The 22,963-nt window shown below is 54.5% G+C and overlaps 7 protein-coding genes across 7 annotated transcripts; 4 read left to right on the top strand and 3 right to left on the bottom strand.

Annotated features, from left to right (window-relative positions):
* Nucleotides 1–106: 106 nt before the first annotated feature.
* BROUX77_007089 (uncharacterized protein) lies at nt 107–1,963 on the bottom strand (the record flags this gene model as incomplete). Its single annotated transcript, XM_073752146.1, has 3 exons — nt 107–1,309; nt 1,470–1,484; nt 1,715–1,963. 3 exons carry the CDS (start codon nt 1,961–1,963, stop codon nt 107–109), a joined length of 1,467 nt encoding a protein of 488 aa, XP_073602500.1.
* Nucleotides 1,964–5,588: 3,625 nt separating this feature from the next.
* BROUX77_007088 (uncharacterized protein) lies at nt 5,589–6,524 on the top strand (the record flags this gene model as incomplete). The annotated part of the gene is made up of 1 exon (XM_073752145.1): nt 5,589–6,524. The coding sequence occupies one exon, from the start codon at nt 5,589–5,591 to the stop codon at nt 6,522–6,524; it is 936 nt and encodes a 311-aa protein (XP_073602499.1).
* Nucleotides 6,525–6,748: 224 nt separating this feature from the next.
* BROUX77_007087 (uncharacterized protein) lies at nt 6,749–9,687 on the bottom strand (the record flags this gene model as incomplete). The annotated part of the gene is made up of 4 exons (XM_073752144.1): nt 6,749–7,441; nt 7,520–8,122; nt 8,267–9,188; nt 9,242–9,687. The coding sequence occupies 4 exons, from the start codon at nt 9,685–9,687 to the stop codon at nt 6,749–6,751; spliced, it is 2,664 nt and encodes an 887-aa protein (XP_073602498.1).
* A 1,020-nt stretch (nt 9,688–10,707) lies between these two features.
* BROUX77_007086 (uncharacterized protein) lies at nt 10,708–12,856 on the top strand (the record flags this gene model as incomplete). The annotated part of the gene is made up of 4 exons (XM_073752143.1): nt 10,708–10,729; nt 10,788–11,452; nt 11,554–11,847; nt 11,906–12,856. The coding sequence occupies 4 exons, from the start codon at nt 10,708–10,710 to the stop codon at nt 12,854–12,856; spliced, it is 1,932 nt and encodes a 643-aa protein (XP_073602497.1).
* A 170-nt stretch (nt 12,857–13,026) lies between these two features.
* Nucleotides 13,027–17,098, bottom strand: BROUX77_007085 (uncharacterized protein; the record flags this gene model as incomplete). Its single annotated transcript, XM_073752141.1, has 5 exons — nt 13,027–13,542; nt 13,648–13,753; nt 13,815–14,005; nt 14,544–16,807; nt 16,858–17,098. 5 exons carry the CDS (start codon nt 17,096–17,098, stop codon nt 13,027–13,029), a joined length of 3,318 nt encoding a protein of 1,105 aa, XP_073602496.1.
* Nucleotides 17,099–17,408: 310 nt separating this feature from the next.
* Nucleotides 17,409–18,575, top strand: BROUX77_007084 (uncharacterized protein; the record flags this gene model as incomplete). Its single annotated transcript, XM_073752140.1, has 1 exon — nt 17,409–18,575. The coding sequence occupies one exon, from the start codon at nt 17,409–17,411 to the stop codon at nt 18,573–18,575; it is 1,167 nt and encodes a 388-aa protein (XP_073602495.1).
* A 3,096-nt stretch (nt 18,576–21,671) lies between these two features.
* On the top strand, nt 21,672–22,537 carry BROUX77_007083 (uncharacterized protein; the record flags this gene model as incomplete). Its single annotated transcript, XM_073752139.1, has 2 exons — nt 21,672–21,957; nt 22,020–22,537. The coding sequence occupies 2 exons, from the start codon at nt 21,672–21,674 to the stop codon at nt 22,535–22,537; spliced, it is 804 nt and encodes a 267-aa protein (XP_073602494.1).
* Nucleotides 22,538–22,963: the final 426 nt, after the last annotated feature.

The raw sequence follows: 22,963 nt of genomic DNA, 5'->3' as shown, positions 1-22,963 counted from the left end.
AGAAAAGCAAAGTCAAAATAAACGCCAAGTCAAAACATGTTGAGAAGGTTGCAGCTACCGATACTTTATTCCACGCAAACACCCGCCCGCCCATCTATTTTCTTTTTTATTTAGCCTCCACCGCCACCCTCTTCCCTCGAAACCACGTGCTAGCCTTGATCCGGCGATACATGTTAATCACCTCCTGGCCCGGGACATGGTTGTTATCACGCGCCTCTTCCAGCCCGCCTTTGTGGAAGCCACCGGGCACGCAAACCCACACACACGTGATGAAGATCAAAATCACCAGCGCAACCACCTGCAAGACCGAGATGCCGCGAGACTGCGCGAGCGCGCCCACGGCAAACGGCAGCAGAGCACCTCCGCAGCCGCCGGCCGCCGATGCCACGCCGATGGTCCCCACGTGGTAGTTTTTGCTGAGAAGCTTGGTGGTGGCTACGATAGCTGCCGGGAACAAGGGGCCGAGAAAGAAGCCCATCAGGATAATAAAGACAATGGACGCCGGGATGCTGGGCACCTGCCAGTACATGATCTGGAGCAGAATGCACAGAGACAAGTAGATGGTTATGGCGAGCTTCTCGCCAATGCGGCTTGTGGCAAATCCGAGAATGAAGCGCCCCAGGGTGATACCCAGCCAATAGAATGTGGTGCTGATGCCGGCGAGGAACGGTTCGGCGTGGCGGACCTCCATCATAAAGGTGGTGATCCAGCCGCCCAAACTAATTTCCACTCCAACGTAGCCCAGTAGGAATATCGAGATGAGCCACGTCAGCGGCCGGCTGAGAATCCGTTTCGTCGAGACACGCAGTCCGTCGTCCACAGCCTGCATGCTTTCGCGATGGACACGCCCGCTCTGGCCCCAGAATGCCCACATATTAATGGGTATTTCAATAGCAGAGAAGCCCAGCATCAGGTAAAAAAAGTACCACCATGGACAGTCAGCTTTCGTCAGCATGGCAGTAGCGATCAGGGGGCCGACGGTGCCACCAAGCCCGTAGACGCCGTGGATGATGCCCAGGAGCTCGTTTGAGTTCTGCATGTTCCCTGCCCACGCATTCCACGCACTATCCTGCACGCCGCTTCCGAGGCCCGAGATAAACATGGCGACCGGCAGCACTGGATACGGCGGATGGAACACGAGAGGCAGGAAACCCGCAGTGTGAAGAAGCGGGCCGAGGGCAGCCACGCCAAACTGGCCGAAATGGTAGTGGAGATGGTTGTTGACAAGGCCGGCAATCAGATAGCCCAGGCACGGCGAGAGAAACAGGACAGAAACGACGGTATATGACAGGCCATAGTCGCGTTCAATCTACCAAGGGTTAGTCACTTGCGCCTGTAGGTAGCCCCGAGACCGAAGACCAAAGTGGTGTGTCAAAGGGCCGGCTGGGACCCGTTGAGTTCACAAAAGCCTTGTATACTTTTACACAGCAGAGCCGTGATTATGCTGTATCATGTCGTCTCAAACTTACATAGGGGAGGAGAGTCTGAGGTTATGGCACAGTGTCAGCAACAGTTGCACGCACGGTCGTACATAAAAGCCCGGCGCATCGTTACACACACACAACGGGACTCAAAGGCGGCCGAGAATCAGAGCCAATGCGAGATGAGCGTGTGATTTGTGCTGGTATTGCGAGACTGGGAACTCGCACAGTATGCCAGATGGAAGGGAGATTGGGGCTCATAGGCTGGAGAGGAAATCCGCGGGTTGACTTACACCAATGGACCCGTCACTCATGCCCATGGTAAAAAAGGCAAATACCACGGAGCCCGTCCGCATGATGTTAACACTCGGAGAGTTCCATTTTTGCAGAATGATCCGATCCACAGCCCCTTCAGATGCAGTGACGCTCGCTGCGGCCTCGATGTCGGTGCAGGGCTTGTCTTTTGCTTCAAAGGTCTTTGGCGAAGGCAAGTCCATGCCAGATATCGCCACGTCAGTGGTGGGGGTCGACACTTTAGCCATGCTGGTTTCCCGGGAGCTGGAGAGAATTTATGAGAAAAAAAAAAGGCAGGTTGGGATGGAAGAAAGAAGGCAAAAGAGCGTGTGTCTGAAAAGCAAAGCGTGTGATCAACCAGCTGTATTAATACTGCAAATAGCTGCAGAAACAGAAAATAGCTGCAGAAACAGAAAATAGACACGTCTACTGCTGGGTCTTACTATGACAAATGGAATACTCGTAGGATATCAAATAGTGCATATTAAATGATTCAGAGCGCCAAATGGGCCGCGTAGGAAGGACTAGTGGCGTGCAAAAAAAAAACGACGCATAGACCGTCGGCACCACGGACGTTGGCTGCGAGTCTATATCGGCGAGAGTTTGCCGATGCAAGTGGAGAAGGCGGCTACCCAAGCTGCAAGCCAGCGACTATTGCAGCCAGGTATGAAGATAATTGCTAGTGACCAGCGGCTGGTAGCTGTGGGCAACTAGAGGTTACATTTGCATCGTCGCTTACCCCGACTTTGACCGCTTAATCCGCATGTACGCCAGGCTAGGCCTGGCCAATCTGCCAGAGCTTCACCTACTTTACGGCTTGGCACAGTGCTGTCAGTATCCTATTGTGTGCGCCTACATTTAAAGTTGTGTGTCAGGCTGTGGCCCGACAGTGCCAATCATGAGTGTGGAAAGCCGCATGTGGGAGAAAAGAGGGAAGACCGGGCAGACCTTTGGCCTGGCATCTGTCAGAGTAACGGCTGTCCAAGTGGGCCAAGACAAAGGCAGAGCGGTGTGACGGTCTACGTGTAACATGAGCGGCATAGCAAGCTTGACGTGGGTGGGTAGACCTGTTTCTCTGGCGGAAGGCTTGGAGAGACACATGGCAGTTGGGCCGACGACCAGCTGCTTCTGTTTTTGCCAAAGCCCTCTGGCTGGAAGAAGGACAGCCAGAGACATATTGACAAGTGAGCCCTGGTGTTTACCGTTTGGTCCAACTGGCTTTCCGGGCCGGCCAAGGCGTGGCTAATTAATACGAGATTCTCCATGTCGCAAAGACTCAAGCGCGTACGTAGGATTTTGAGTTACCCATGAGTAATGGCCATGCAGCGTGCATCCATCCATCCATCCATCCACAATATGGAGCTGGAAGCTCAAGCAGTCCTCGGGATGAGATCGGCAAACTGCGGCCGACTATTGCGATTTCATCCGCGCACTAAGCGACGTCTACAAACACGGTTAAGCCAGAAGGGGGGACGCACTCCTTTTTTTCCTCACGTGCGACCTGGGATGTTTGTAGCTTGATTGACTATGGCACTAATAAAGTATGGTTGGTCGTTGCGGGAGAGAAAGGAGAGAATGTTTACACAAGGCTGCTGTTGTAACTATTCCGTAGCTTGCAATCATTCTCCTTGTTCATTTCTCTTTGGCCGGATCACTGGCTACGCCCTCCTGTGATAGCCGGGTAAGATCCGGGGTAGGCCCTGAAACCCTAGCAATAACAACGTCGACAGTCGGGATCCTCCGTTGAAGGAGCCACTTTCGAGGAACCCTAAGAGTTGAAGTTGGGACAAATAAAAGGGCAGTTAAGAAGCCAATGGGTTTCTGAGGCCGAGGGCTCTAGCTATCTAAAGGCGGGAGAGAGACAAAGTTCCTCTCATATTACATCATACTGCTCATCAGTACCAGAGCGCATCACGTAGGTAGCATCGGGGCTTATGACCCGGGTCGTGGTGTTTTGGGACTCTGTATGTATAGTCGCATATAACTGTGTATGTATGTGTACATGTATGCATTCTTTTGGCCGCTTGCAGATGGTGGTCCTGGTGAAAACAAGCTGTGGACCTTATCAGGAAGGAGCAGACTCGATAACTACGACATGCCTAAGTGGGAGCAATTACGTCAGATGGACTCGGGGTTGCTTTTGGTAGTTGCGAATGACTTGTTCCAAGGAAATTACACGCACGTGAAATGGGACCCAGGAGGAAGACAAACTTTGGTAACTACGTAGTTGGTCGTAGTGGTCTGGTGCTTTCTTATTGTGGATCCTTTCTTGTCAAACCCAGATTCTTGGGAGTCACGCAACTGAGAAACTGGGCCGAGAGCTTGGAACTCACGATGGTGAAGCGAGCGCAGGGGCAGGAGCAGAGTTTGCAGTTGGGATTTGCGGCTGTGGCGGCACGTGATGGTCTGTAATACTCGATTTACAATGTGTGCAGTGGCTACTGGGAAAACAGCGAGCAACTCTTGGTCTGCTCTATGACCTCATATGATGTCAAGACCTATAGAAACCGTGATAACGATGACACGATGGATGGGCAGCGGCTGAGGCCGACCATCTGCAAAATTGGAAATGGCAGCGTCACTCGACTTGGCAGAAGGGAAAGAGAGTTGGAAAATGAGAAAACAAGGCTGATGGTGGGTGGGACCTTGGAATAGAATGCGAAAGAAGCAGGTGGGGAAAAAAGACGGCAGGGATGAAGCCAGCAGAAAGAGGCCAGAAGCCTGAGATTTTGCAGGAGCGAAAGCACGACTGCCATGAATTTGGGTGTGCTGTACTACATGACCTGTGACCTCTGTGAGCAACTACTTGGCTTGGAATCCGTGGGGCGTTTGTGGCCTCGTGACTGGATGCCACTGAGAAAATGGCTGCGGTGTGGCTCGTTTCTTGCAATTGCAGCAACCAGCACGTTTGCTCCTGTTGATCTTGTGTAAGTAATTACGAGATAAGGCCTTCCTTCTCCTGCCGCGGGCTGCAGAGACTCGCATAACTAATTCTGCAGCTACTAATCCTGCGCTCCTTCCTGCTCGAAACGACAAGCATCATGGGTGCACCTATGTACATGCAGATGTGGGGTTGAATACGGAGGCCAGGTTTTATACAAGTGTAAACACTCGTTAGCCGCGGCAGGGGACGAGAGTGAAGCTGCCAATGAAACAAACAGAAAAGAAAAAGAAAGCAGCAATACAACAGCGCAGCCCGTGGCCGCAGCAGAGCACGGCCACACAGACCCATGCAACGCTTTTGGCAACTGCTCCTTTGCGTACATGTGTACATGTGTACATGCGCACAAGAGTGAGTAACTGCAGGCAGGGGCGGGCGGAGTGGGGTGGGGGCTGTCAACTCAACAAGCAACTGCTTCTGTCGGTTTCCCTCCCCACTGTGTGCTTAATGCCGACCGGCCTGTTTTGTTGGCTGGATTACGTATGTGCATGCCCTCACGAACACGGCAAGAGCAGTCGTCATGGTCTCTTGCTCTTTCCTCTCTCGGCCGGACCTCGAGTCCCACAAAGACGTTGAGTCCTGCGGTGGATCGGATGACGGTGGTGCCTGCCGTCTATCGCAGGGGCGCGGCGGTACTTGCCTGCTTGGCGATTCATGCATGTAAAGAGTCAAAAATTCCCAATTATTTATTATATATACCGGCCCATGCTCTCGTCTCTCGAGTCTTTTCGTTTTCTTTCTTCATCTTCCATCTCCCCTTTGGCTCTTTTCTCTCTCGAAATAACCACAACCAACCGTCCCCAAAACTTGTGCAACACCCAATCTTTCTGTGTTGAAACTCTCTCGCTCGCCCTTTGACAGATCAACGCCCAAACTCTGTCTTTTTTCTATCTTCTCTCCCCTCCCACTTTTACGACCACCAGCCCCTTACCATGAGCAGCAGATCGCACTACTCGATTGTTGAGCCACCAGTCACCTCGTCCGGCCGCTCAGCCTACACCGCTGCCATGCCTCCCTCTAGCTCCTATCTCCACCCCAATGCCCCGCGGTCTGAGCTCCTTTCTCCCACGGCCCCCATCTCGAGCCGCTCTCACCGCCGCTCTGTCTCCGCTGTAGACGGCCATGCTCCCGTGGGCACAGTATCTCGCTCCCACCACAGAGCTTCCTTTTCAGACGCCCATGACAATCGCGACCTACGCGACTTCCGTGACTCTCGAGACCGCGACAGAGAACGGGAGCGCTCCGCCCACAGAGGCTCACATCACGACGGCCGTGACCACGGCTCCACCACCGGCCACCACCGGAGCCACAGCCGCAGCCGCAGCCACAGCGGAAATGCCCACAGACATGGCTCCCACGACTCAAGTGACGATGAACGCGGCAGCGGCGGCAAAACCAAGCGCGTGCTCGCAGCCCTTGCCGGCGTCGTGGCTGTCGGTCTAGGTGTTAATGCCATCGACAAGAAGATCAACGAGGACAACAAACGGCGGGACCAGAGCCGCCTAGAGCGCGAGCGTGAGCGGGGCCGAGACAGGGACTACGCGCGTGAACAGGAGGCACGGAGCCATCACTCTGGCCATTCAAGCTCACATTCCCACCCCCACTCCCAGTCCTCAACCCACATCCGCACCTCGTCCCACCATTCGCACTATTCCGACCACTCGGACCGCTACAGAGACCGCGACCAGGACCGCGGGAGACATCGCGAGCATGAGCTGATTGAGCGAGACCGCTCGCGCGCCAGAGACTACCGAAAGGAAGTGTCTCAAGACCGCAGCAGCTACTACGACGCGCGCACTTCGGACGACCGCGTTTACAACTTGGACGACGAGAACTACCGTGATCCGTACTCGGGCCGGAACTTTTAAGGGGCGGAAGCGAGCGGCAAGGGAAGGGAAATCTACAAAGGCCGGGTCTGGGTTGTAATCTGTAACAATGTCTTGGAGTTAACGAATACAGTTTTTATTTTATTTTCATGAATACCAAGTAATGCTTATCACTGGGTGCCTGGTCCATTTCCCTTCCAACCGTACGATACATATATTTTCTCTGGACAAAGGCAGCCTACGCCCCCGTCGGGATGCCTGGAGAGTCAACGCTGCTGGCCCTGCTGCGAGCCGACATCAGCCTGCTTGCCAGGCGCGCTGTAGATGGACGGCATGTCGCTTCTGATCTCGCCGCCCATGGGAAACTCGCTGGCCGGGCCGGGGCCGACCATGGGCGTCTGCATGCCGGTGCGCTCGGCCTCTTTGCGCTTCAGGCTCTCGCGCTCGACAATGGCGCGGAAGAAGTGGCCAATCTGCAGCAGGGCGGCCTGCTGCATGTGTGGCACGCCCATCATGTTGAACAGCGACTGGCTGTCGACTAGCTGCTTGGCCACGACCGAGTCGGGCTGGCAGAGCGTGCGCACCTGCATGGCGCGCGCGTTGATACGCATGGCGTACAGCAGCGCGCCAATCTCGAGCAGGTTCTTCTGGCGCCGGCCGTAGAAGCGGAACTCGGCGTCGTGCATGGCCACGAGCTCCAGCTGCGTCTCGAGGTCGTAGCGGAAGCCGACGACGCGCGGCCGGCCCTTGGTCACCCACGCGTCGGCCACGCGCTTGAGCTTGTTGGCGTCCAGCCGGCCGTGGTTGAACTGCGTCGTGATGTAGCCGTGCACCGCGCTGGTCAGGTGGTACTCGAGCTCGCAGTACAGCAGGCTCTGCTCGCGCGGGTCCAGCGAGATGTTCATGCTGGAGTAGTTGGCCTGGGCGCGCTCCGGGCGCTTGGTGGCGGTCAAGTCGTGCTAGGCGTTGGAGGGTTAGCGGAGGCGGTCAATCTTGTTTCAAATCACAGGCGAGAAGGGGGGGGGGGATACACTCACCATTCCACGCGCAATCTTCCGCAGGCCCTCGAAGAAGCCCTTCTTCTTGCCTTCGTTTTTCTCTGCCGGCTTGTCTTTCTGGCGCGACCGCTGAGCACTCTCGGACGTCTTGGCCTTGTCGCTGGTGCTGGCGTCGCTGAACATGCTGCTGATGGACGCCTTGAGGCTGGGCCGAGCCTCGGCCTGGCCGGCGAATTCCATCGAAGCCGAGTTGGCCAGCCGTCCGGCACCGGGCTGGGCCACCATCTGGCTGACGCCCGGTTCTTCAATCACGCTGCCGGTTTCGTCGCAAACGAGGCCCGAGGACTCGCTCTCCTCGTCTGGCTTTTCGGCCCAGCCGCCATCGCCGAGAAGCGTCTCGGCATTGGTCGGTTCGGCGTTGAAAAAGGGCGTCAGTGGCGTAAAGGGGAGGGCCTTGTCAAAGCCCCGAGGCGAGAGCAGCCCGCCTCCCTCTCGGCCCTTGTTTGCCTTGTGCTTTGAGATCGAGTAGAACTTTTCGACCGAGTGGCCCTTGGCGTTTTTGGTCTCCTGCAAAGCCCCGCCCTCTGAGCTTTTGCCATCGTCGGATCTCTTCTCCAGAGGCATTCCGTCCTGGTTGGCCTTCTAGGCCGTGTAACCCTGAAGAATGCTCACGTTTGGATGGACGTGCATATCGTCTCCCTGTACATGGGTTAAATCCAAACCATTATTGTTTCCGTCCAGCCGAGCCTTTGGGGGAAAGTGGCACGGGATATCCAAGGGACTTACTTTAGCTGACATGATGTCTTGCGAATATCTCGACGACGACGGGCTCACATCAAAGGGTGCGTCCTCTGAGGCCTCGTTGTTCTCGTAAGATTCGGTGATGTCCGCAGTCAAAGACTGGATGGGGCTCTTGGGCACCGTCTTCATGGCCATGTAAGCTGAGGCCTGTTGAACCGACTCTCCGGACGACAGATTCAGCCGGGAAAACGGGATTCTCAAACGACGTTCCGCCAAAGTAGCCGGTTTGCCAATAGAGCGTCTAGTATAAGTATTGTCTCCAAAGACTTTGTCTCCCTCCTGGTCGACAGCCTCGGGGATCGTGTACAAGAAGCGGGAAGAGGAAACGACGGCAGGCTGAGTCAGGATTGACGGGAGGCTCAGCGCAGCTTCGGGCTCGGATTTCGTTTCCGATCCGGCCTCGGACTCGGTGTCGTACTTGACCATGTCCTCGTAGAGGAACGAGTCATCATGTTCGGATTCGGCCTCAAAATCAGCCATGTCGACATAGTCGGGAGAATCGTCGTAAGCGGCAGACTCGTTGTACTCGGGCTGGTCCTCTGTTTTATCATCCGACAATCCACAGCAGTCGGAAAAAGGATGCTTCTCACTGAAACCGGCTGAGCCTGTCGACTGGTCGGCCAAAGCAGAGGGCACGGCGGTGGGATTTTCGTCTTTGGCCATGTCTACTTCCAGCTCCTGGGCCTCCTCGTGGCTCTCATCGGGATTCTCCTGCTCGGCTTCAGCCTGCTCGCCGGTTTCAGCCGAGGGTTCTTCGGCATCCATGCCACGAGAACACTCTTTCTTCGAGTGGATCTGGAAAGGGTCCTTCTCGTAGCCGTAAAGCTTACGGCGGCGGCAATGGCCGTGATGAATTCTCTTCATCTCCTGCCTTTCCAGAAACCGACTTTGAAGCAAACTTTCCTGTCTAGCCAAGAGTTAGATGTTAGCAATAACGATAGTGGGGAGGTTCTAACTCACGCAGTTGCAATCTGCTGGATTTGCTCCGGAGTCAAGTTGACAGTGAGCTTCATCGGGTTTCTCTGGTCTCTACGGCCGCCGTTGAGTCCCTTTGCAGCCATGTCAGCCGTCTTAGGGGAGGCAGTGAACGACATGGGCACAGTGGGCGGGAAGAAGCCGTTGGTGTTGCAAAGAGCCGAGACATCTAGCTCCACGGTCATGGGGCTGAGGGCCGCGTTGGGCACCGGGTTGGGCGCCGGGACGAGGATCGGGTTGCGTAGCCGCTTGAGGACCGGGTCGGTCTCGGGGCGCCAGGTGATGTTGTGCTCACTCGGCTTTCTGCGAGTTGGCGTGTACAGCTTGGGCATCGGAGCGCCGTTCAAGGCTCCTGTGCTCGCGGACATGAGATTCGGCTGCAGATAAGGGACGTAAGGATTCGCACCGGTGAGTTGATTAGCATTAAACATGGTTGCGATACTGGGTCATCCGAGGAGGACGTTGCGATTGGGCGAATACGACAGTAGTTTGCAGTGTTTGGGGTGAAAAGCAAGCAGGAAAAATATTTTTTGAAAGCACAAAAGAATTTCCTTTTCATAATGTGTGTGGTCATCGCTCTTTGAGATATTTCGTCCACATTGCGTTTTGCCATGTCCGGGGCAACTAGAACCCATTTTGGATGTGGTTTTATGAGAAGATCCAGTCGCTGCAAGCCGCCCGCGGAGAAAGTCCAGGGTCTAATGCACTAGATCCGGGGCTGGTTTCAAGCCCGCCGAGTCGGCCAAGCCTCGGGCGGGCGTACTTAAAGCAGTTCTGAAGATACATCCATCTCATTATGTACTTGTAGTTCTGAAGTTGCAACTTGAAGGCATCATGGTTGTGTTGTAGTACAGGATGTGCTTAGTCAGCTAATGACTATGAACCAACTGCTTAGTCATGCTCTCCACACTCCAGCTCTCCCCAACCCACATCCCTGCTTCAACAATGCGTTACCCCACGTTCAAGCCGGCCTCTCCAACCCGCGCATATCCTGGTCCCCCAGTCAACTGATCAATTAACCCTGACGAATGTCCCATCTCCCGATCGTCGCAGCCGCCTCCTGGGGGAATCCCCCGGCCCCGCTTTTTCTCACTGCCGTGATCTCTTCCCGGCATCTGTGGCTGCGACTCAGGAAAACGCCCCAGCCAAAGGCAATCCACCCCCGCCAGACAGGCAGTCAGTTATGCTTTGACCTTGTTTGGGGCCTGGGCCGGCAGCATGAAACAATCCCGAAGATGGCTGCCGACGCTTCGAGCGAATCACAGCTGGCGAATTAGCCGTCGTGGCCCCCCCCCCCCGCCCCGGCCTCGCCAGGGCGGGATGCTTAAATTCATGCCATGCTGCTGTTGCTCAGATATTGCAGTCGCTTTGTCGGAATACCTGCCTGTCTTTACGGTATCTACTGTGCATATTCGCTTCGCTTTCTCCTTGTATCTCCTCCTCCGGCCAGCATGTCGGATCTCTATGATATCGGTACGCAACTTCACCCATGCTCCATCGCAATACCATGCTAATCAAGTACTTCACCCAGTGATTGTGGGCGCTGGGCCTGTCGGCCTCATGCTATCAACATGCTTATCTCGCTGGGGCTACCGCATCAAACACATTGACAACCGCGCCGAGCCCACGGCCACGGGTCGCGCCGATGGAATCCAGCCCCGGTCCCTTGACCTGTTGCGCAATATGGGCCTGAAATCGGCCATCATGGCGCACAAACCTGCCAGGGTCTACGAGGTTGCTTTTTGGGACCCGGTGATCTCGCCCGCCAAAGGCGCAGGCGGCGCTGCGGCAGAGCAAAAGACTGCCATTGCCCGCACGGGGACGTGGGCCTCCTGCCCCGATTTCATCGATGCGCGATACCCATTTACGACTCTCTTGCATCAGGGCCACATAGAGCGGGTGTTTCTTGCAGACATGCAGAAGAATGGGACCCGGGTCCAGAGGCCATGGACCATAGCCGATTTTCACACTGACGAGACAAAGAATCCCGAGTATCCGGTTGAGGTGACCTTGCGACATGTTGATGGCATCGATAAAGGCCATGAAACTGTCCGCGCCAGGTATCTTTTTGGTGGTGAGGGGGCTCGATCGTTCATCAGAGAAAAACTCGGTATCAAGATGCGGCATATTGATCCTATTTCTCATGTCTGGGGAGTGATGGATGGCGTGGTCAAGACCGACTTCCCAGACATCAAGGTCAGTCCATGGCGTGGGCATTCCATTCGCCCTGTCAATCAGTCTTGGCTGGGTATCTTTCTACTCTGCCTGCCCAACATTGTATCACTAACAGCATTCAGATGAAATGTACCATTCACAGTCAACATGGCTCAATCATGGTGATTCCCAGAGAGAATGACATGGTCCGCTTGTACATCCAAATCGCCTCATCCAACGACCCTCAATTCAACCCACGACAGTCGGCAACTGCAGAACAAGTTCAGGCTTCAGCCAAGAAGATTCTCCAGCCCTACAGTATCGAGTGGGAGACACTGGAATGGTACTCTGTGTATCCCATCGGCCAAGGCATCTCCGACAAATACACTCTCGATCACCGAGTCTTCCTTGGCGGAGACGCCTGCCATACACACAGCGCAAGTTTTTCTCTGATTGCTTCCCCGTGTACTCGCTTTTCTAACAGATCCTCCACAGCCCAAAGCTGGCCAGGGCATGAACACTGCCTTCCTGGACGCCCTGAATCTCGCCTGGAAGCTGCATTTGGTAGAATCCGGCTTTGCCTCGCGCTCGATCCTCACAACATACGAAGCCGAGCGGAGAAGCGTGGCCAAAACTCTCTTGGATTTTGACAACAGATACGCAAAATTGTTCTCTCAACGACCGTCGTCCGCCACCATTGAGGCTGCAACCAAAGGCTCCAGCGCCACCTCAAGCACCAACCAAGAGTTTGTGCAGACTTTCAAAGAGTCGTGTGAGTTTACGAGCGGCTATGGAGTTGCATATCACGGAAACGCGTTCAACTGGACGCCCGCACATCCTGTCCAGTCGCCGTTGATCCTTGCCCCCGGCTCCTCTGCCTTGCGTACCGGCCGGTTGTTTCCCAGTTCCAACGTGACGCGAGCCATTGACGCCAACTCCGTGCACCTGGAGCATGAGATTCCGCTCAACGGCGCATTCCGCGTGTTTGTATTCACCGGGAGCCCGTCCCATCCTGCAAACCGCAAGGCCCTTTTCGATTTCGGACGGGCCTTGCACAGGCCCGAGTCATTCCTCAGTCTGTATCGCCACGCAGGCAGTCCTGAAATCAGCCACAGGGAAATGGACTTGCCGCATAGTAAATTGGTTTCCTTTTGCACCGTGCTGGCTGCCAAGCGGGCGGAGATTGACATTGACCGTGATTTGCCTCCGACGCTAGCGCGGTACAGAAGCCACGTGTATGCAGATGATCGGAACGGGGCTGCTGCGCACAAGAGGATGGGACTTGAGGGGCACCGGGGCGCTGTGGCGGTAGTTAGGCCGGACGGGTATGTAGGAATTGCTGTGAGGTTGGTCGAGGGATCCGGGACGTGTGATGTGTTGAACGAATACTTTGGGGGCTTTTGCACTAGGACGTCGGTCTCGGGCGGGCCAAAGGCACAGCTATAGGAGTTGTCTGGGGGGGGGGGGGGGGGCTTAAGTTTCATAGCGTAGCGTTTTGAAATTTATGTTTTGTCTAGTTTGACACAAGTTGGCCATGAAATTTGGCACAAGTTATTCTCACAAGTAGCTAATCTAGACCGCCTGTGATATCAACATGACTCCAAGCCTGGGCGGGCCTACATGGCCGCCTCAAGATGGTTGATAATCTCGGATACGGCCCAGTCCAGCGTATGAGCCAGCTCAACATCCAGCCCCTTGTCGCTCTGTACTTTGATCCCTTCTCGCAAAACAACCGCCTCGTCCACCGGTCCCTCAACATTGCCGTCGCGGAACATCCACGAGTGAGACTCGACGTAGTTGGGCCAGACAATCTTTTCGACGTAGCCCGGCGGGTCCTTCCAGAAGCCTTCCAGAGTGACGTAGCCGTCGCGCGCCTCGCGGCGCTGGGTGGCCTTGGCGCGGGACACGAGCAGGAAGAGCTTCACCTGGAGCAAAGACATGACGGCCGACATGCTCGGCGTGAAGAGCAGGAACCCGTCAAGCAGGCAAATCCTCTTGTTGGACGCGACAAAGGACGCCCCGGTCGGTGTTGACAGCCACGCGACCACTCGGGCTTTGGCGGCTGCGATCCGGTCGGGCGGGATCGGACAGGTGCCGATGGAGTTTTGGTCTTCCTTCGAGTTGATGAACGGCTGTGGCCAGCAGACTGTTAGATTCTATGGGTGCAGACGGAGGGCATTTTGTCTTGCCGGCTCCCAAACCCGCGGTCCAGCGGGAGTGCTGGCGTGGGGACTCACTGGAAAGATACCGTGGGCGTGGATGTAGGCAAGCGCGGCCTCCATGTCCTTGACAGATATCGCCTCTATGCAGTCCCAGTCACGGACGCCATGGCGGATCGGGAGCCTTTGTGTGGCGTTAGTCTCTTCGACATCAACTCAGCAGGCATGGTGGTGCTGTGGCGTACTCGTCTTCCTCGCGGTAGAAGTCATCTTCGTGGAGAATAAAGGTCTGCGGGAAAATGTCGCGTAGCACCCGGGCCAGCGTTGTCTTGCCGCTCGATGAGCACCCGCTGATGCCCACGATAACAGCCTTGGCGTCTTTGTCCATTGGCGGGAGGGGAGGGAAATGCTCGTGGGAGGCAAATCGCAAGAGACTCTGAAGCGTGTTGAATCGTCTCAGCAGGGATTTCGGGTAGTACAATGCGGGGTATGTGTAACACGGCAGCTGGAACGACCCTGCGCTAACCCTACTGTCTGCGCTTAGCTAACCCTTGCCATGAGCCTCCGCTCCCCACTCACGGTTTGTAAGCGTGAAGATGGTAAATGAAAGAATATATTAACTTAATTAAGTGAAATATCAAAGCTCGCTAGAACATAAAACATGAAAGTGAATCCAAGAACATCAAAGGTGGCTTTGCTTTCATACCTCTGATAAGTGAGAGAGTCATGATGCTCAGCGGTATTGGTCACAATATTGAGTCAATTAGCAAACTGGCGATGAAAGCGTCAGATAGTCGTAAGTTTCGTAGCAATTTGAAAGAGCTTTGATCACGCTCCCCGTCATCCCATCCCCTCCTGCCACTGGGCAGTCTCGCCTTGATGCGGCTCAGAAGCTCTTGAGAGCAGCGAGAGCTTCCGAGACTCGTTGATGGGCTCGCCTTGCTATCTGGACTGAGAGCCTTTGACCCACTAACCAAGGCGTGATCGAAATCAATCTTCATGACGCGTTGCAGCTCGTGGCTCCAGGTCAAGTTTCCATTACTTATGTGGTCCCGATCGACGAGGCCCACGGCCTCGAGCTCCCTAAGAGTGCGTTCCTCCTCGTGCTCGAGGTCGACATGACCCATCTCGGCGAGCCGCTGAGCACGTCGGCTGTGCAGCCCTAGACCCGCATACGACATCAGAAGCATGTGCGTTATGAGTGCGCCGTTCGTCATGGGATACGGCAGAAGCAGTGGGACTATGCCGAGGCACACTGGTATAGTCACCCCCTGCTGCTCCGCGAGCCTCTTGTAGACGCGGACCTCTCGTAATAGTCGATAGCTGTTGAGCGACTCCACACCCTTGGCCACGAACGTGTATCCATACCCCGTAACGGTGATTTTGAAGAGGCAGCCAATTGCACCCACCAGGCCCCGCTCTAGCATGCAGCTGCAGTCCTGCTCGGCGTTGGATAGGAGCTGTAACTGCACTAGTTCGCGGAGCTCGTCTAGCGTCAACGCGTGCTCAACCGATGCCGGCAGGGACCCAGAATCGCGCCGTGCCGCTTGCATGTGCAGCAGGACATTAGGGCAGACGGGGTCCATCTCTTCGCCATGCACGAGGCCGCGTAGGCATCCCTGGGTGCAAAAGGGCCGGATGGGTCGGAACGTTGACGGGTCACGTTGGCTAGGCAGCGTCGGTCTTTCCGGCCTACGTCCATTGACGTCCCACCGCCGTAAACCGGGCTTCGCTCGCTGTTTGACCCACACCACTCTATGCTCGCCCCGTTCCCTCTTCATCCCTGCATGTGTATGCGTCTGAGCGGGACCGCCGCTGTCGGCGTCCGACGTGTTCCATTGCTTCTTGAGCGGTGAGGTGCGTTGATGGCGTCTTCCGGTTGACATGTCCATGTTGCTCGATGTAGAGGGCCCATCATCATCGTCCCCATAACTTTCGTTATCGGTGTTGTCTTGGTCGTTGTCCTCACCACGACGTCGTTTGCGCGACACTGAGCTGCCTCCCGGGCTCGATGCAGCCGTGCTGGAAGCCGGCAGTTCGGGGAAGCGAGTTAGCTGCGAAAGATTGAAGCCACGTTCACGCGCTTGACTAGGTGTCGTTTCAAGGGCCATGAGAGTGATGGCCGAGAGCATCGACACGGCGAGGCAGCCCCTCTCATCATCCGACAGTTGCCCGTCATTCTCTGTCGAGCCAGGAGTAGAGACATACTGGGGGAAGAGACATGCGTGATAGAGAAGAGTGGTCGGGTCTTCAGCTGGCACCCGCAGGAAGGAGAGCGTCTCTCCAGTGGCTATGTACCCGAATTCAACACCTGAAGAGACCATGTAGTGGAACGCTTGGGTAAGTGCGCGGGCGTAAAACACTTGACCGGGGACGCCCTTTTCGGCTCGACGAGCTACTTCTTCTTGTTCGTCTCCTGTCGCTTGTTTAGAGGCAATGCGGGCCAACTGCACCATGTAGTCTTCGGGTATCGAACCATCGACGTACCTCGACATAGTTGCCGCACGCAGGCGATAGAGGGCTTTATGCTCTGCTAAACTAATGCGACGAACGTCATAAACAGCGCCACTACCTCGGAACTCTTCGCTGAATTCATTTGCATCTCCATCGTCATCGTCATCCGAATCGTTCATGTCTCCGGGCAAGGCCATGGTGTCGGTTGCAAGCACATAGCAGTCGGGCTGTGTCTTGGGTAGCGGTCTGGCAGCAACCTGGATCCCGGACTCTTCTCCATCTCCGCTCAAGACCGAGGTCTGCATTGATCTCTGCCCCCATCTAGAGGTATAGTTATCAAAAAAGACCTTCTTCTGTTGGCCACTAGCTTTGAGGTACTCGTTAAGGATCCTCCGAACGGGTATCTGGAGAGTTTTGTGGATGAACTGGGACGTCTTCATCTCATTTAGAAATGATTCTGATCCTAAGAATTCGTGGGGAAGTTCATCCTCAATCTCCTGAGCCATAGCGCGCATATTGGTAACAGACGGGAAGACCTGCTGATAGCCCAGGACGGCCTGAATGCGGGCAAATGATTGCCGGCATATGTCATCGAAGTCTGTCCATGTGCGCATCTTGTGTGGGTAATATTTCCCTACAATGCTCGTTCGGCCAGATGTCGTTGCCTTGGACTTTTCCCCCTCTGATAGCGTCTGGGGTCGGGATCTTGGTAGAGTAGGGACAAGGCGTCCGAGACTGAAGTTGAGGCCATGAACACACTGAAGATACCCATTAAGATCCTGGTCTTGACGATGTTAGCAGACGGGCGAGTTTTGGTGTTAATAGGAGTCGTACCTAGCTGCACGAGGGCCTTTTCGTTTAGCTCTTCACGGAGAGAGAAGTTGACAGCTTCTACATCACGCCGCTGCCGCTCTGTATCCTCTCGGCGTTGCTGCTCTTCCTCTCGGCGTTGCTGCTCTTCCTCTAGGCGTCGCTCTGCATCCTCTCGGCGTCGCTCTGCATCCTCTCGGCGTTGCTGCTCTTCCTCAAGTAGCCGTCTCAGCGTTCTTAATTCCTCCTGTGGGTCTTGGGACATGGTGAATCGTCAATCAATGCCAGTTTGTAGTCAAAGGAGGGGTGGGTGCAAAAGTTTAAATGCGAGAGAGTTGATGATCGTGGCAAGATTGACATGTGTGAGAATAGCGGTTGCATCCGTTGTTGTTGCCGGGAGAGCGCTGTTGGGGTTGCGCCTTAGCCATTTGAAGGTTGCACCCTAGTTGTTGTAGTGTCACCCTAGCCCTAGCCACGACTCAGCGCCACATGTAAACGCCATATGCGAATGCGTCACAAGAGATCACCACCCTCCGGTAACGATTGGTGGAATCACAACTTCCCCGAAGAGCCCTATGAGATGGCTTGGCTTCTGGCTCGACTCTAAGCTGTCGTTCAACAAGCACGTAGAGACATGGTCCACCAAGGGACGCAAAGCAGCCAACTTTCTGAGGTCCATCTCGAACACGCAGAGTAGCGTTCCTCCTGCCATAGCCCGACTTGCGGTCATTGCTTGTGTGATCCCTACCGCAACGTATGGCGCAGAAGCGTACTGGCCAGGCCTCCACCGGACGAGCTCCAGGGGCAATCAAGTCTCCACTGGGGCTAAACACCTCGCAAGCAAAATAGAGGGCACGCTACGGGACGCGATGAGAGCGGTGCTGTCAGTCTGGAAGACCACGCCGTTCTCAACCCTTCATCGCGAAGCCGCAATCGCCCCCGCCTTGCTCCTCCTGGAAAATAAACGACAAAGGTTAGCTGCTAGGTGGACAAGCCTGGACTCCGCTCACCCGCTGGTGACCCGAGCCGACGCCAGCCCCGAAACTAGACTTGGCCGAACTCTTTCTCTGATCGAGCACAAGCCTCCAAGACCCAAGCTGATGCCCTCGCCCAAGACGGCACAACCGACCAAGAAGACCAAGGAAGGCTACGACTTCTCCCCGATCCGGAAGGCAGCCGCCACCCGTGACATCCTGGTGTACTCAGATGGCTCCAAGCTTGATGACGGCCGCACTGGCTGGGGATTTGTCATCTTCCAAGCTGGCCATCTGCTCGGAAGCGGACGCGGCTCCCTTGGGACGAATCACGAAGTCTATGACGCTGAGATAGCGGGCGCGCTGTTTGGTTTGAGGATGGCCCTCCGGACCCCATGTACCTACTTAGCCGACAAAATCCTGGTGATTCTAGACAACCAGGCCGCTCATGACTGCCTCCTCCCCGGGCCCACACCGACAGACACCAGCCAAGACCGCATCCTTGAGTTCCACTCACTTGCTAGCACTTGGCCCAACCGACACCGCTACCCTCGAGTGCAGGTGGGACAAGTCCTCCCGTTCTGGGTCCCTGGACACAAGGGCATTCCCGGCAACGAAATGGCTGACACCCTGGCAAAGGAAGGCGCGTCTCTGACTCCACCACCCGACCTAACCCCCTCCATCCCCACGTCATACAAGGACCTCGGGCTCACGGCGGCCCTGAAGGCCCCAGTCGAACTGACAATGCCCAAAAGGACTCTTGGCTAGCTGCTCGCTGCTCGTTCCCACCACGGGGACTTTGAAGAATACCACGAGCGTATGAACCACGTCAACTTCAAAGCCACTTGCTCATGTGGGAAACGCAAAGACCCCCTCCACTTCTTCTTCTGTTGGAAAGGCAAACGTCTGTCGAAGGTCTTCGCCAGGAGGCCCATGCACTCGACGATCGACGATGCCCTAACCACGAAGCAGGGCGCACATGACTTCCGCAGGTTTGTCGAGGAAACAAAATTCTTCGTAGATATTTGCCCGTAGCCTGTAGCCTGTAGCCTTGTTTTGGCGGACGGTAGGAGAGAAAGCTCAGCCAGGATAGCGCTGCTCGAGTCCCCTTCCGCTCCCCAGTTCCGACCGGTTTTTCCTCTCTTCCCGGGGTAGATGTACCACATAACTTTTCCTTTGTTTTCCGGACCTTCATCTTGGAGGGATTTTCGAGGACCCTAGGGTGCCTCGACGTCTAACGATCCAATAGGGTCGGGCCCACGTGACCCATAGACAGACGTTAAACGTAATAATAATAAATAAAATAAAAAAAGGCAAGGAGAGGGAGAAGATGGAACCTAACTTGAACATGAGAATAAGTAACTGTCGAAATATCACACCATGGTTGCAAGGCAGATTTACAGGGTTGAGGTCACGTGAACACCTTCCAGTGCCAACCCTGGTGCTATCCCACTTTGTGCCTGTATATAGCTATCACGATGGATGGAATAGGCTGGAGAAAGAGAAGAATAGAAGAACGACGACTGAACCAATTGACTCCCTGACCATTATCTTGCACCTAGCACTGCACGACGTATATTCCGTATTTTGCCACGCAAGTAGGACAGGAGCCAACCCACTGTAACGATTCACTGATATATTCACCCTCACCCCAAAACATTTTTTTAATCTCCCCAGGCCTTGATCAAGTTGACACAATGTCCCATCACCGACACCAGGTGTCCCTCGAGGGTATCCTAGATTTCTCCCCCACACATCTATTATCTGCCAGCCAGCGAAGTCTTGCACGCCAGAGATTCTACCAAATCATCGGCTATTTCGACACTGCCGGAGAAGTCCCCCAAGCTGATGACACCTACAATCGCCCTCGGCTGATCCGGCTCACGTACGAATATGCCCTTTCCGATGAGTCTCGAGACTTGTTCCTACAGGCCTTTTTCCGATCCATTCAAATGCCACTAGATAATCTGGAAGAGGTCGACGACAGAATGGAACAGCTGCGATCCGACGTGTTCGGTTTCGCAGAGTACCTCATGGATAATTTCTTCTTACCTCGTATGTCATCATGTTGCTTGTATCTACAGTGGAATGTTCAAAATTACTGAAAAGTTCCTGGTATAGTTAGAGCTGCGACGTTTCAGACCCCTAAGTCATCACCGGCTTATCATTCAGCAGTTCTCATGGTTCAAGGACGTGATCAAGAATTTACCACGACTCCGGCCCGTATTGCAGCCTTGCGAGGTACCTCTCTTGTCCGTGACCACCATAGATGCGTAGTATCGCATGCTTTTGATCTCCACGAGGCCAGGAAGCGCTTAAATCGTGACGGCGGACTAAATGCCAAAGATGACGACGGAAACGAGCTGTCTGGTCCATACGCAATACTTGAAGTCGCGCATATTATACCACATTCTCTTGTCCGGCCTCAAGCGAATGCAGAAGTATGTCTCCCTAGAGTTGTTATGTTGAAGTTATGGGACTGACCTAGGTTTTGAATCAAGTCGCGACAAGCTGCCCTTGCGATTCTCAACTTGTTTGATATTGGTGTCGCGCATTTGATTGAAGGTGTAGAAATTGACCGGCCTTTCAATACATTATCTCTCACCCATGACTATCACGCCCTGTTTGGAGAGTTTGAGATATTCTTCACTCCGGTCACCGACTCTCAGCCACATACTTACAGGATCGAAACGTTCCAACACGCCCTACTGGGTGGCCTTCCGGTCACTCGTACGCTCCTCCTGAGCCCTGATCGCAACATTGATCCGCCTTCGAGTAGGCTTCTAGCAATACATCGCGCTATTGCACATATTCTTCATCTTTCGGCTGCAGGGGAATACATCAACAAGTTTTTATCGGATATGGATGAAGGGTATGTACGGAGTGATGGATTAACGGAGCTAGGTAGGTTTGTGAAACTCCGCTTGAGGAATTTAGATAATACCAGAGTCAACGTACGTTGAGGGGATTTTTGCATCTCTGATGATTCTGCACCCCGCGATGGAGCCGCCTGTGACGCCCATGCGACCAGCGAATCCTGGCACACGACGTTGAAATAAACAACAACAACAAAAAGCTCACGATGCGGGGCGTCGCCGGAACAACTATACTCCCATGTGGCTCAAGGCTCCACATGGGATAGCCAAATCGGAGATCGGAGTAACGCTGAATAGAATTTTACCCTCAATACATAGACTTTGCACATATTACCCCATGACAAAAAAGCCATGCCAGATGAGTCTCCGGAGGCTCGGAGCGTATCTTTCCGCTTTTTGAAGTGGTTGCCGCACCGAACCATGGCTGAAGCCCGACGCAGTCCTCGAGTTGCGAAGAGGGATCCACGAGTTGTTGTGTGTGGCGGGGAGGAAGGGCCGGCGATTGCGAGGAGGGCGTCGTGAAAAGAGGGCGAGTCGACGTCGAAGAAATCTCTCAAAGTTGGGAGAAAGCGGACTCGGGCTAGTATCTTCAACACCCCCTCTTTCCCCACTAATGGGCGGAACACCGATGGACTTAGCATGCGACTATGCAGCTAATCTTTCAAGTAGTCCGCCCGTTTTCCGATACATCCGGATCTTCTACCGATAAGCCTAGCATCCCGATTGCACACTAAGGCACACGGATGTGTACACTGACAAGCAAAAGCGAGGGATTCCAAGATATAGTCTCAAACTACGATCTAGACTCTTGGCGTGTGACTCTGAACTTGATATAAAAAGGATAGTGACTGTCTTACTTTACTTCAATCGAGTACCAACTCTAAACTCATTCTACCACCTTTTCACCTTTTTACCTTCCATATTACAGTATCATCGTCCATCAACTACTCCTTGTCCTACATCAAGAATATTGAATAATTTGCAAACTATGTCTACCCAGAAAATCGCCCTTGTCACCGGTGCCAATACTGGCCTCGGCCTCGAAATTGCCAAGAGCTTACTCCAGTCCAGCGCTCCCTACACGATCATCATCGGCAGCCGCAACCTTGAGAAGGCGAACTACGCCATCTCAAGCTTGAAGGCTGAGTTCCCGGATTCGAAGAGCACCCTCACTGCCCTACAGGTGGACATTGAGGATGACACCTCTATCGAAAGGGCCGTGGTCCACGTCACGGAGAAGTTTGGCAAGATCGACGCGCTCGTGAACAACGCAGGTCTGTCAAACCCAGCCCCAAACATGCAGACCGATGATTGACTGACTATCTATTTTCACCAGGTGCCCAATTCGACCAACAGATCATGCAAGGCAAGATGACACCCCGCGAAGTCTGGGCCAAGTCATGGAGCGTCAACACGGCTAGCACACACATGTTCACTTCGGCTTTTGCGCCGCTGCTGCTCAAGTCAGACGACCCGCGCCTGCTGTTCATCACAAGCGGCACCTCGACGCTGGCTGGCTCTGACAATACCGCTATGGTAGTTAACCGGTCGCCGGCCAAAGGGTGGCCCAAGGAGGTCTCTCACGCCACAATACCCGCCTACCGATGCAGCAAGACGGGCTTGAATATGCTCATCCGTGAATGGCACAGAACGCTGCTCGAGGACGGCGTCAAGACGTGGGGGATTTCGCCGGGCTACCTGGCAACAGGGCTTGGAGGAAGCCAGGAGATGAACAAGAAGGCCGGAGCTCTTGACCCGTCAATTGGTGCCAATCTTGTGAGGAAGGTGATTGAGGGCGAGAGGGATGCCGACGTGGGCAAAGTCGTCTCGAACCAGGGTATCCAGGCGTGGTAGGGCCCACAAAGTGCCGTGAGACAGGGCCAATTCCGGCTTCTAACATTTCGTTGGTCTATCCCCTCTTGAAGGGGATAAGTCCTCTTGGGCGACCTTTGTCGGATCACCGGTTGTTTGCTAGGTTTTCCTGTCATTTGATTCAATTTAAAATGTGATGCCATGGACCATGTCTTCAGAGCCTACACTAGTTATGTACAAGATAGCCACGTGTGCAGCCATTGTTCCTTCTTCTACTTTTGCTCCGGCCAATTCGACTACCCCTCCCTTGAACTTGGGCAAAAAAACCAGATCAGCTAGTGGCCACTGCTCCAACGGTCCACACAAGCTTTGTTATGGCTGCAGAGCGTCCTAGGAGTCTACATCCCACGTCTCTGGGAGAGCTGATAATCAATATGGACATGTCAACCGGAAGACGCCACCGACGCA

The sequence above is a fragment of the Berkeleyomyces rouxiae genome (genome assembly GCF_048999995.1).
Source record: "Berkeleyomyces rouxiae strain 22BRR77 chromosome Unknown BrBRR77_ptg000011l, whole genome shotgun sequence".
Classification (NCBI taxonomy): domain Eukaryota; kingdom Fungi; phylum Ascomycota; class Sordariomycetes; order Microascales; family Ceratocystidaceae; genus Berkeleyomyces; species Berkeleyomyces rouxiae.
The sequence above is the reverse complement of the archived record's forward strand: the minus strand, read 5'-3'. Positions and strand labels throughout refer to the sequence as shown.